Genomic DNA, 13,966 nt, shown 5'->3' on the forward strand with positions numbered 1-13,966 from the left:
TTACATAATTTTAAAGTCACATTCTTTTAGTTTTGGACCTTTATTTTGACAAGAAAAGACATCTGAATTATAGCTGCAGTGATGGGAAAAACAGCAGCAGGCATTTCTGACAATTTATGTCATCTTCTAAATAAAGTGAATATCCAATTACCTGCGATGTTAGGAGATGAATCTGTCGGAAATACAAGTGCGATTAGAAGCTTGTATAGCTTAACATAAAAAAGGGAGACCATCGTTGTTAAAAAGTTGGGGGGGGGGGGGTCTACTTTTGCTAGCCAGACATCACTATTCACAGACTGAATTATGTTCTAAACCTCACTGTCTACGCTCATTTCTTTAATAACTGATACAGATAATTTTTTTATTGCTGTGTAAGGATTTCTGCTTTACAAAAATGGACTCTGCTCGTTTTAAATTGCAAGCAGTCCTCTGAAACTTGAGTAGTCTTCTCACCTACAGCCATGAATCTATTTAAGTTCTCAACCTCCAGTACACTGAAAGAGGTGTAAGCAAAAAAGCCATCAGGAGAGCTTCATCAGTTGCAAATCTTTATTTACTCTCTGTGCACTTTTGTGAGCCGGCTAGGAGATAGATTTTTCTGCATGAAGTATTTAATAGCTACAGAAGCTTCATCAGTATGTAGTCTGCAACTGCATCCAAATGCTTTAAGACAGCATCCACCCACCGGTCCTCCTCAGAAACTGCACCTCGGAGCGAGTGAGGAGCAGAGTGTCTGACGCAGCATGCGATCATTCACCTTGACTGCGTGAGCCACTCGCTCGGACTTGCCTCGGCGCAGCTGTCCGCACACACAGAGGCAGAGCACTCTGGCAGCCATGGTTTGAGTGGGACGTACTATCGATCCTGCTGAAATGATGGTTTCTAAAAGGGAGGCAGTAAGCATGTCTGCACGCCCCTCCTCCACTTTGGAGGGGCCCTGAGATATCACCGAGCTCAGCACATTGCACCATCACCGTATGGGGAAAATGGGATTTTCACAGGGAGACGAGCTGAGGGGAAGGTAATTCAAGTCGCCACGCTATGCTCCTCACCAAGGATGTAAAATGAGCCATGTTACCTTCAGACGCCTCACAGAGTGGACAAACAAGGTCATTTTAAAAAGTCCTATTAATTCCAGGCCTTGACATATGCACAAGTTCTGAAGTTAACAAGGAAGTGAAGAAAAGGAAGATGGTTAATTAGCACTTTCATCCACGCAGCTTTTAGTGTGCAATCAGGACAAGCGCCACTGTGTGAATTATTATTCTGAATAAGGTGTAACTGATGTGGAGTTTTGTGCAGACTGTGCGATGCTCTAAACCTCATCCAGAAGGTGAGTATTCAGAGGATCCACTAGATGGCAACACTGTCCTTGTGTTTCCCAACATTTGCGCATATGTTTGCTCTGACTTTCACATTATTAGGAAATTCTGTGCAGGCTGTTATAGCAGGTCCGCTTCCACTCCATTCATAGGTGGCATGCACTGTACAGGAGCTTTTCAGAGATGTGAAGCTACTGCACCCTTTGCGTAGCAGATGACGGTTGTATGAAGAGCATACATGTCATGTTTGGTACAAATCAGTCATCAGTCGACACGCACGACTTTCCTTGGGGGGGGGGGGGGGGGGGGGTCAGTGTGTCAGTGAGTTGAGTATGATTTGCGACCTACTGAGCGACACTGACTGATGGCTCCGAGGACCGCAGCTTACCTCAAAATCATTAGCTCCTTTTTGAAGCTGTCCAAGTGAAAGACAGCCTGAAGGTCAAGGTGAAGAAGAAAATGCATCAGTATCGTCATGACGGTCATATGGTGTCTGTGCATACTTACTAACTGTGTTAATCGCCATCACTGTTACATATCCACGCATAAGGACAAAATATTACATCATAATTAAGTTCAACGATACACAAGTGAACACAAAAGCAGAAATATCCTATTATTCGTGTTTGGTGTAGCCATTATAAAGAAGTATTTAGACTGAATATAAAACCTCCAGCACATACATGTGAAAAATATGCCTTTCTTTTTCTGAAAAGTCTATAACAGCAAATATAAGCTCTGAATTAACAATAAAGGACTTGTCTACCCTCCTTTTTTTCACTCTCTGTTTCTGTCTCCTCTTTATGTCGTTAATGCTTCTCTTTTTCCAACTTGGAACTCATAGCATGCCAGCTCCGGCACTGTATAGCTACACAGATAATGTGGATAATAACATAAAATGAAAAGAAAAGAAAAAAAAAAAAGACTAAGAAGATGAGCCTATAGAGAGTCTACAGCGCTCCTCTTGGCAAAGTAAATGTGTTTGGCACAACAAAGCATTCAGACCGTGATTCTGCTTAATAAAACACCCAAACAGGACAAGAAAAAACAAAAAGTGAATAAACAGTTGATGTGTGGGGTCCTACTTGACTTCTTTAACACTGAAGGGTGAACTATACTGAAGTTAGCTTTATACTGGAACATTTCAGTAGGTTTTCCATTTACAGCAATGTGTAAATTTTGTTTTCAAGTCCATGATGAGGTGTATGATTGTTTAGTATCTACATATGGACTCACTGCCACTTTGTTAGGTACATGTTATTAGTACTGGATTGTTCTTCAGAGCTGCTTTACACCTGGTTTATGCTTCGGCAGGAAATCTACCTCATAAACTTCCATGTGTGATCACAATCATCTGTTGTCTACTTTTGGGAAACCTGGGTGAATTGTTGCTTCAGTTTTCTGTTCTTAGCTGACAGGATCTGCACCAGGTGTGGTGTTCTACTGCTGTAGCCCATCTGCTTTAAGGTCTGATGTGTTGTGTAAGATGCACTTCTGCACACCTTGGTTGTAATGAGTGGTTATATGATTTAATTTTCCCTTGCTATCATCTCAAACCAGTCTGACTATTGTACTCAACAAATATAGTTGCAAAGCTCGTGATGAGTGTAAATGCATTTGATAAATATTTTTATATTTGTACACATCTTTGACCACATGCACAAAAAATTTAAAATAATTTAACCCATGATACTGGACTGTAGGACCATTTAAAAAAATACATATATCTTCGGATTCATCTTATGAAAAATACACCTTTTCACTATCTTAAGACGCCAGAAAGGTTAGCATAACAAAACAGTTCTCTAGAAAGTGTTCATATCAGCAGTGAAATGTATTAGAATCTGATATTATAATTGGGTTTACATCTTCACTTCGGATTAAATATCGGCACCGCATATTATTTTAGATTTTTCGTGAATACATTTATGGCCTAAAGAAAATCAGCATAAACTGCATTACCAACACGAAGCCATCTTTGCTGTAGCTGCAGCCGCTCTGTGGGGAGGTCCTAATCTGGTCTAGCAGCTGGGAGCGTTTGACCACGTGACGCGAGAGCTGCTAGAGAGCAGCCATCACCATTTCACCTAATTCATGCCCAGCCTGGGAAAAAAGGTAAGAGCACAAGGAAGAGGAAAACTACGATGGAGTAGCTGAAGCCGTGCCTGGTCTCATCCACTGTGCTGCCGCCTCACAACTTAACAAGGTGTGTTTGCCGTGTGCTTTTCCTCTTGTGTTTTTGTGCTTACTGTGTCGAAACGTTTGTTTCGCTTCTAGTGTTTCTCTTTACATCACATTTAAATATCTGATATAAAAAAAATAAAACAACGCCTGCAAAGCCTCCTCCCCCAGTTTAGACATAGCGACACAGTTTACTGGTTACTATCTTCGTCCCCCCCTTCTCTCTTTTATTAACATTAGCCATATTGTGTAGCTGCTTCAGCTAACGCCGACGGTTTTTGCTGTTTGTCGGATAACAAATGTTTCGCAGGCGGTCGAGTTTCAGGTAAACAAAGAAAAAAAAAAACCGAAGCTAAAGAAAGGCCAACCGTAAGAAACGGTTGACTCACGCGCTTCTTCTGTTTGTAGTTGCGCGTGGACGGTTCCACGAGCTCGGACCACACGGTCGCCAGGTCCATTTAAAACTATTAAGCCCAGGCTGCTTTTACGGTAGCTAGCATGGCAAAACTCTGAGGAATAAGTGTCCAGAAGGCCTACATACGCTCATTCACACCCTGCTGCTTCAGCTGCCAGCACGCTTTACTTTCACACAGTAAGTTTAGTTTTTATTCGGGCTGTTGTAGATGCGTGTTGGTACCAGTTTAGTCAAGGCCTGGAGGTAGAGGCACTATTGTTATACCTGGCTTCTCTTATGCTAATAGTCTGTCCTCAGTTTCAGAACGTGTGTGCTGTCTGTTTAAAGCTGTTTAGTTAGACATGAACCAATCAACAAAACCTGGATATTCTAACTTGAAAGGCGATCTTCATATGCCTGTGTAAGGTTGCATTAGCTATAGCGTTGTGCTAAATCGTGGTGATGACAAACTACAAAAAGTTAAAACTCAAAACAAAGCAGACTATATTAAATTCTTGAATGCACTCCTGTGCGACACAATGACTGTCTTTATTAAAGCTTGACCTGTATGTATTCAGGAAATCAGAAAAACAGGCTGTGGTTTAAGTTCAGGTGGGCCTGGTCTAAATTGAGCCTTACAATAGAAACAAGTGTCTTGATGCATGTTCAGTGATGTCCAGATGAACAGAATCAACTTTCCCGGATAGAAACAAATGTTTCCTTGGCTCAGGAAATCCGGCGAGGCCTGTCCTTCTGCATTTTAATCAGCTTCAAACCATTTGGGGGGCCCACGAACCCTAAACAAACCCAGGCTAGGATCCCAGCCCAAATACACCCCTCCACAAGCCGTCTTTTATACTCCCTGTGGGTATGTTTGTTTTGAAGTCCAAATGAAATCAGGGACGACTTCTTATTGTTCTTGCATTTTTGATTTGCCTGCTAATGTTGCATGCGTTGTAAGGTGGCCCTGTGCGGTGGGAGGGGGAGGGGGAGGGGGGGATGGTAAACTCCTGGCACAGAGAGTGTGCAAATTAACATGTTTCACTCTCCATGAATGCTGGACAGCCATCGAAAAAGAGATTGTTTACATTCAGATGCTGGCCACCCACTGCTTGCTTTTTCTTCCCTCCTTGCTTTCCAATCACTAAAGAGACATGACCCATTTAAATGGTTGTTTACTTGCATTAGAAGAAAGGCCAAAGCACTGCTCAATGAACTCTTGTCTACAATTCAATTAGAGTGGCCTTCCCTGCAGCACCATTTTCCACATTACACAATGCTCTCTACAGCTTTGCTGCAACATGGGCAGAAACGGGAAGCCCAGAAAGCTGCAGCTGTGACACCTGGGCCCACAAAAGTCACATATGTCTTTGGGATATTATTTCCAAACTAATCTTGCTACTGATTGCTTCTGGGCCTATTAAGGGAAACATGCTTCATGCTGTAAAAAGAAAAACTAGTATGAAAATTAAATTTGAAGACATAAATTCTTCATTTTTCTTTAACAGTAATGAGAAGGTAGTCCATCAGGCTTTTATTGTCCAGTTTCTCTGCTGAAACTATTTCTGCCTCAAAAGAGCTCCTGTCCAGCTGTGCTTCTCTAAAACTTTTTTTAAAACCAGACATTTTATTACAGCTTTTCCTGTTGCCCTCTGACTAGACAGCAATATAATAGGAAATGGCTGGAGTTTTTCCTGTCTTTTTCCCCCCTGTTTGTGGAGGTTGTGGGAATATTTCACTTTCACATTTGATGCGTCATGTTATCCTGTGGAGAATGCTGCTTTTTATGCTCTTTTAACATTTCCAAAGCCAGCACTATTAGAAGATTTAATCGCATTTGTAATGCCGCAGAGCAAAAACTCCTGTTGATTTTATTACATACATTTTGTTGCATTCAGGGTTGGCCTATCAGCCACTTGATAAATGGTCGAAATTGGCAACGTCAAGTTTTCGTGAGTTCTCAGATGTACTTTTCTTTTTCAAGAAATGTTGGTAAAGTAATGCATGAAATTGAGGACAACTAATCAAATAAGACTTGAATGTTTTTCATGTTGTTTGTGCAACGTAATCCCAAATTAAATTACTTAGCCAAAAGGAGAACACAATAACATGGGTGTTTACCACTTACACATGCAGAGCTATGTACACTGCATGGATCTGGAGCTATATTTTATCCAGACGGTTAAATTTATGTGAAAAAATCAAGTTTTGTCCGTCTGCACAACCACATCGAGCCACAGGCATAGTCGGATTATGTGGTTGTTTTTCTACATCTATAATAAATGAATTCAGTTAAGCAAAAATTCAAAGCTGATTATCACAGTTTATCTGCTGCAGTGTGATGAACGTTGACTTCTGGGTAAAATAAAACTGAAGCATACATTTGTGCTCATATCAAAAAGAGTTTTAAGCAGACACATTCCTAATAGTATAAAGTGATAACACCAATAGGATAAATTTCCTGTCATGGATTTTATGGGATGCTGCCATCTCGCCCAAACCTATATAGCCATTTGTTTTATAAGACCCTGAAGATGGCATCTATAATCTGTCGGTTATTAAATGTTGAGCTGTAGCTGTCCAAACTGCCACTTTAACTAGGTCAGCCTATTCTCTGTGACGAGTCTAATCCATTATACAAAATCGTTTCAATCTAGCAAATACACTGTTGACTAAGTGATGAGAACTCGTTGGTCTTGTCTTTCTTGGCTGGCTCAGCATAAGAACTGAAACTGTTGAACTGGTTTAAATGGGATGGGGGGGGGCGGGACTCTGCCTTGGTCTCACTGTATGAAAGCTGAAGAGTTTTAAGTTAAAGATAAATGAATGGCAGTGATGTCTTTTGTTAAGGTTGTAGAAATGTGGCTGTGGTCAACAGATGCCTGCTTCCTGTTGTATGATGATGTTATCTTGTACTTGGTTTTATATCTTTGGTCATATGACAGTGCCTTCTTTATGTTAAATGCAGTCAGTCATGAGAGCAAAGTCACTCTTGAGGGTACATAAGACTTGCTGTTTTCCTTATACGGATCCTGATGATGTTTTGTTTTATCTAATGCTGTCATTGTCTTAAACAGATTAGTTTGAACTTTGTTCTGCTTTCATTTCCTCTGACCTCATCAGGTTGGCTTCCAGCTCGTCATCTGGCCTTGGCTGTCTGCATCTAACAAAGCAAAAGGACAAACCTGCATCTTAGGTGACCGCAGGACACTGGAATAGAGGGTCTGTGGCTGATTACTCCCCCCATTAGTCTTTGAGGAAGCGGGGGGAGGAAGAGGAGGAAGAACGAGCTGCTATATCTACCTGTAGCATGGGGCAGAAAGTCCCAGGTGGCATTAAAACCATCGATATGCGGGATCCAGCATTCAGCCCCCTGAAGTTGGAGCTACAGGCCCTGAATCACACTAAGCCATCACGACTGGATCTGCTGCTGGACATGCCACCCGCGAGCCTGGACATCCAGGTCCAACACTCGTGGAACAATGATGACCGCTCCCTCAACGTCTTCGTCAAAGATGACAACAAGCTGGTGTTCCACCGGCACCCTGTTGCGCAGAGCACGGACGCCATCCGGGGCCGTGTTGGCTACACAAGGGGACTGCATGTGTGGGAGATAAGCTGGGCCATGCGCCAAAGGGGTACACACGCTGTGGTCGGAGTGGCTACAAGTGACGCACCTCTACACTCAGTGGGCTACACAGCTTTGGTAGGAAGTAATGCTGAATCCTGGGGCTGGGACCTGTGCAGGAGTAAACTCTACCACGATGGCAAAAATCACCCAGCAAAACCCTACCCGGCCTTCCTTGAACCAGACGACACCTTCATAATACCAGACTCTCTCTTAGTAGTCTTGGACATGGATGAGGGGACTCTTGGTTATATAGTAGATGGACATTATTTAGGGGTGGCATTCAGAGGACTTAAAGGCAGGAAGCTGTACCCTGTGGTGAGTGCTGTGTGGGGACACTGTGAAATACGAATCCGGTACATAAATGGACTTGATCGTAAGTATGAATTTTAAATTAAATATTACTCCCGTTCAGATTGTCTGTCATGTTCAGCTGTGTCATTGTGATCTCTTGTTTACTGAGCTCACCTAACCAGTGGGAGGATTTATTGATGCAATAAAAAGAGGTTTAACAGTTAGGGCTTGTCCCAGTGTCTAAACAGGCCATGTTACCAAAGAGTAGCATTACTGTATTTGTGTGGCTACCTCTCTAAATGTTATGTAAAACAGTACATATATCATTACACAGTGTGTTATCTTGCTGTTCAGTCCAGATTACTTAGAAATTTATATATAGATGCCTCTCTGGCTTAATTTGCCTGATATCAGACATAAAATGGAAGTTAAATCACTATTAAAGTCTGACATTGCATCCACTCTGGCAGCAATAGGAAATGTCTCAGTTTTGGTAAACAATTTTGGATCACTCTAAAGTAGAAATGTAATATATTTATATATAAGTATGTGGTGTCTCTCTCTCTCTGTCTTTGTCTACTTCAGAAGAGGCACAAGCGCAGGTTGTCTTCAAATCACAGGGCTGGTGTTTCAATTCCTGGTCCCTTTGTAGAAATACAGAATCATCCTTAGACAAGCCACCAATGTCAAGCTGCTCAAAGTATCAGGCCCTGCATGGCAGCTTCTCGACCATTAGTGTGATTAAAAAGTAGTTACCAGTAGTCAGCTATCACTAAAAAGGTGTGGTATATGCTTAGTTCATTCATTTATTGACTCTTTTTTTGTTTGTTCAAAAGAAGGAGAAAGATTTGTAAACACAAAGTGCAAACAAAAGCAGTCAAAGGTAACATTTTTTTCAAAGGTAACAAAAGCAAAGACAGGAGAGTGAGGACTTGTGAGACAACAAATAAAAAGTTTCAGAAGTTCACTTTAAGCAGTTCTTTGTTTCAAATGAACTTTGACCAAAATTAATTTTGTGACAAGTAAACTACATTTTGCCCTCTTCATGGCCAGATTTTAAAGAGACGGGCAAATAAAAACTTAATTCCAAGCGTATCATAAGCTACATGTTGCATTGTAAGAGGAAATCTGTTTTATATTAAAATTGCAGGTTTCTCAGGTTAATAGAGTACATAGCAAACTCCTGTCAAGTCCCAGAGCTCTCTCCATCAAGTTAACATCTGTCTGAGGTTGCCTTTGTCTTACTTTCAGTTTTTAATCCTCCCTCTTTGCCAGCTCAGAATGGGGATTTTTTTTTTTTCTTCAATGTTTTTGGTTTGGTACATTTTCTGTAGGTATTCTAGTTGTTCCGCTGTCTGCCATTTCACCTACATGGGGAAACCTACTAATGGGTATCGGGGAAAATGACAACACTGTCTTCGTGTTTTGGTTGTTCTGTCTACTTCATTTTCTTGGTAAAGGTACCCTGTGTTAGGCTTTGCAGATTTAGTCATTTTTCTAATCCGCATTTCTCAATTATGGATTAATGGTTATGCCTGAATGAGCGAATGGTATCATATTTGACAAAATCAGTTTCTTATGTATCCCTTGTCTGAGGTGTTGTCTTGAGATTACCTCAGACAGCTGTGTCCTATGCTGAACTAGTGCATGAACAGACATGCTGCAAACTTCCCTTTCTTGTCATTGCCTGCACTTTGGCTTGCTTTTAATCAGAACCAGGTGATCCTTTATGTAAGTGTACAAAAAACAACATGCTAGTTGTCCCATCAGACAAATAATAAGAAATGACTCCAGTTGGATTAATCCCAGTTATTCCTTGGCTCATGAGGTTTCAGTGAGGAAAGATGGTGCTTATTGAAACATGTTGTACTACCCGGATGTCCCAAGTGTTCTGTGCTCATTAGATTTTTATGTTGAGCTCAGATCTCTTGACCTAGTTTCAGCCTGAATAAAAGAAACTGTCATATACATAAAAGCCTCTTTGAAGTTGATGATTTTTTTTTTTTTTAACTGTTGTATTTGGAGCAGGGAGATCTCTAATCTTAAGTAGTCTTGTTAAACGCACTTGGTATCATTATATGTAGTTAATCTTGTGACTTGATCCAATGTGCAGAGCTGCCACAGCAGCTGAAGTCCACACTTTTTGTTGTCTCAAACAAGTCCAAACCTGGAGAAAATACGTATACTAGAGTTGCAAAGTTGAGATGAGATAGCCTTTATTTGTCAGTTGCAGGTCTTTTGCCCATCTGTTCCGCACATACACATTTTATGTTCTACATTTTAAAATATGACAAAAACTGTAGTGTACCAGTATTTGGCACTGAAGACTTTTGTCTTTTAAATAAACTGAGACGGCGTATATGTTGTTGCTCACGAAGTGAAATGTAGGCAGTAAAGTTAAATAACCTAGAATCTTTGTATCAGAAACTTCATTCTCCTGCTGCTACCTCCATTACTCTTAAAAAAAACAAAAAAAAACCAAATAAACAAAAAAAAAACTGCCTGTATTACCAGATGATTCTTATGGGACAGGCATGGTTGTGCATTGGTCATATGCAGTTTTGCATGCACTTATATATTGTAGCTGCTTACTGTCGTCAGAGGGCAGTGTCATAAATGTGGAACAACTTGTCTGTGGGCAACTCTTGTTTGCATCAGGCTTGCTGACAGATTCTTGACCTTCTGCCTGCAGAAGTGGAATTGAGCTAGCCCTACAAAAGCCAAATATGTGATCAATAGATTTTGTTGTTTTTTTTAAAGGAATATTTTAGATGCATTATGGTGTACTCTACTATTTAACTTGTGTAAGCTGTCATATAAACAGCTGAACTGCATTTGCAGTGTTCTTTTGTCCATGGGGCATGTGTGGATCCCAGATGTGTTAATACTGTGTTAGAAATCATCCATTTTATTTCAGAGTGCATGTTTTGATGGTGTGAAGTGCCTTTGAATATCTCAAGCCTAAAAAACTTAAGCTCAAATGTGGAACATCATAATGACTGATGTATGGAGACATAATTAGTTTTTGAGGGGGAAGGTTAGAGCTCAAAATTTGGCTACAGTCCACTGAACCTGCTGCCTTCTCTAGAGCAGCAGCCTCCGGTTAAAACAATGTTATTGGACATGACACGATATGCACGCTGCCTTTTTGCTCGACTTATACATGCTCCTGAAATTAGCTTCTGTCTCTGCAAATGCATAATTTTAACTTTATCACCCTCTTTCTCTCCCCCAGCTGAACCGCTCTCTCTGATGGACCTGTGTAGGCGTTCAGTGAGGGTGGCATTAGGAAGAGAGCGTCTGAGTGAAATCCATAGACTACCCCTGCCAGCCTCTCTCAAGAACTACCTGCTCTACCAATGACGCCGCCGACAGTCACAACATTCTGAGCACACCCTCATTTCTTTGTTTCTCTGGGATCATTCTCGGGTTAAACCTGTTTGACAGCATTGCTCAAGCCTCCAGGACTGAATCAGCCTCATGATTCTATGAGTACGCTTCCATGTCAGTGGCTGGACTCCTTTTCAGTTTCTTATCTTGTTTTTAATGACTCTTTCTCAATTGTATTATCTAACTTTATCAAATCAGGAATCACTGAGCACTATGCACACGCTGATCCAGGCGATGCCCTGGCAGTCACCAGTTTGTAGGTTGCTGTGGTCAAGGTAGTTAAGTGGTCAGTACCTCTGCTGTGACCTCCAGACTTTCTGATTTATGCATTAATGGCTTGCAGGCTCAGAAATGTGATACGCTGTAGTACTAAAACACCTAGTGATGAATTGGCTCAGCAATGCATTGCCTGTATCTGACCACAAGGTGGCAGCACATATCAATCTGTAAAACAACTTAAATTGAGCATTATAACAGAATTGTTTTTAGAAATCAGAAGATTTTAAAAGTGGTAGTGGATTAGAAAAAGGAAAAAAAAGTGCTCCAGACACAACACAGAAAAGAGATGCTTACCACTCCATAGAGAGCGTCTGTAGTGCAGTGCGGTTAGTGCACTGTGAGGCCCCTGAGCTGCTCTGACCTCTCACTGTGCTATCAGGTTTCTGTGATCTAAAAGGGCCGCATCACTAGCCATCAGGCATCCGACAGGAATGCGATCAGCAGTAATTTTAACAGAAATATAATGTCACTGTGATTATTTGTAGCATGCATCTGCAGGAATTGTTTTCTCAATAGAGTCACGTCTTTTTATCATTTATCACTCCTGCTTTCTTGTAGTGCAGTAGTTTTCAACCACATGCCGTTGAGGCCCAAGAGTTTTTTTGTTTTTGTTTTTTTGTTTTTAAATCAGTCTCTTCATCGGATGACTTCACTGGTTTGCACAAATTAAGCCAGGTAATGGGGAAAACAAATGAAATAGCTACTTTAGTGTAACAGCTGACTGACTCTTGGGTCCCACTGGCTCATAGCTGAGAACCATTGATGTAGTGTTTGTGTTTATTACATTAAAAAAGAGGGGCAAGGGGAGTTTGAGGTAATGGGCTATGTAGATGCCTGAATTCACAAGCTAAAGTTTTAAGGCACTGTACTGAGATAAAAAATGACAATCTTCAACGTGCTGCACAAATGTAATAAAAGGTCAAATTGCCAACGCAAATATCATAGACCTGTTGTCGCTAGTATTTTTAAATGTGCAAATGTGACACACATTCAGGAAGCAGCTGAACGTGGACACACTTCACTTTTCCTTGCTTGCAGCTTCCTTTTTTATTTGTACTTCTTGTTGTAGATTTGTTTGTAAGTATCTATTAAAGATGATTTCAAATTATATAGTGTGCATTGTTTTAACTGCAGCCAAAGCAGTACAATCTCCTGTACTCTACAAACTCCCTGGCTGTGTTCACAGTATGGAAACTACATTAGAAGTACTGTAACTAATGGTCATTATTAGGTCTCTTTACTTTAATAATTCTTTAAAAAAAAATTTAATTTTTAAAAAAATTGTTTTTTTTAAGAATGAGACCGTTTTAACACTTAGATGACAGAGTACTGAGATTTGCTGTCTCCAACTCATTTGATGGAGATTAACCATTAAAATAAAGGGAGCAGAGATGGTGTCATTATAAACTGAAGTAGAGTTGTTTAGTTATTCCTATCTAAAATATAATGGATTTGTAAATAAATCATTCAGTCATTTTGGAATAGCTTTGTCACTGGATGCTTAAGGAAAGAATAGGAAACAAACGGATGCTACATTACCATCATCCTCCCACACAGGTGTTTTCACTGTTTGGTCTCAGTGTGTGGAGCAGTGCGTGGGTGTGTCCACTGAGTCTATGTTTGGACCTGTTTTTCTGACATGAAACAGGTAATTGTGTTACTAATCACAATAATTAATGTTTTGTTCCTAAACAACAGAACCTTCATTTATGTCATTAATTAGGGTTTCTCTGTTTAATGTTAACATAGCTGCTGTGAATCCAATTACTGAAATGACTTGCAGATATGAAAGAACACTTATGTCCTCCCAGTTAGATTTGAGTATTCCATTGATCCTATACTTTTTATGCCTAGTAGGTAAAAATACTACAAGCGGCAAATTTGATTGTATTCTTATGTGCTGGCTTTCAGATGGGACTGATTTTAGTGAACAGGTAGGAAAACATGAGTGTATATAATGACATTAATAATGGCTGAATTCCATTTCGCTGATTCAGAGAGAAGTAGTTGTGTGTTGAGCTAATGTCACACTGCGATGGCTTCCTGGGAGACATGGATATCACGAGCCTTTATTAATGATATTAATTACAAATGACTGCATCAAGGCTAAAGATTAAGAGTATTTTTGTTTGTGTATTTCTTTGTTTTTGTCTTTGTTTTTGTGGCAGGAAGTGTTGCACTCTAGTACTAAGTAAACAGACTTTTGTGACCTCACTGGACCAGATGTGAAGTCTTATCAGCCGGATAAATGGAAATCACCTGTGTGGAACAACAAGAAAAACAAGTTTACTTGTGTAAGCTTTCAACAACGAGGCAATTCAAGATATGAGCTAAGATAAAAAAAGAGTGTTTAAAAAGTTTTTAATCTTGAAGTTAAACTGAAGATTAATAGTTAAATTAACATTGTACACTATGACAATCCAATGCTAGATAAGAAGAAGAAGGTTTGTTCTGCATAACCTGAGAGATCCAGAAACT

The 13,966-nt window shown here is 40.3% G+C and overlaps 1 protein-coding gene across 1 annotated transcript; it reads left to right on the plus strand.

Moving 5' to 3' along the window:
• The first annotated feature begins 3,370 nt into the window (after positions 1-3,370).
• On the plus strand, positions 3,371-12,596 carry spsb1 (splA/ryanodine receptor domain and SOCS box containing 1). Its single transcript, XM_026154642.2, has 3 exons — positions 3,371-3,528; positions 7,021-7,901; positions 11,055-12,596. The coding sequence occupies exons 2-3, from the start codon at positions 7,208-7,210 to the stop codon at positions 11,180-11,182; spliced, it is 822 nt and encodes a 273-aa protein (XP_026010427.1). The 5' UTR covers positions 3,371-3,528; positions 7,021-7,207; the 3' UTR covers positions 11,183-12,596.
• The last annotated feature ends 1,370 nt before the right edge of the window (positions 12,597-13,966 follow it).

The sequence above is a fragment of the Astatotilapia calliptera genome, chromosome 20, assembly GCF_964374335.1.
Source record: "Astatotilapia calliptera chromosome 20, fAstCal68.1, whole genome shotgun sequence".
Classification (NCBI taxonomy): Eukaryota; Metazoa; Chordata; class Actinopteri; order Cichliformes; family Cichlidae; genus Astatotilapia; species Astatotilapia calliptera.

Bases quoted from the DNA above. Each gene is read 5' to 3' on its own strand.
- spsb1 (XM_026154642.2), top strand. From the start codon at position 7,208: ATGGGGCAGAAAGTCCCAGGTGGCATTAAAACCATCGATATGCGGGAT. The intron at 7,902-11,054 runs GTAAGTATGAAT...TCTCTCCCCCAG, and splicing joins GTACATAAATGGACTTGATC to CTGAACCGCTCTCTCTGATG.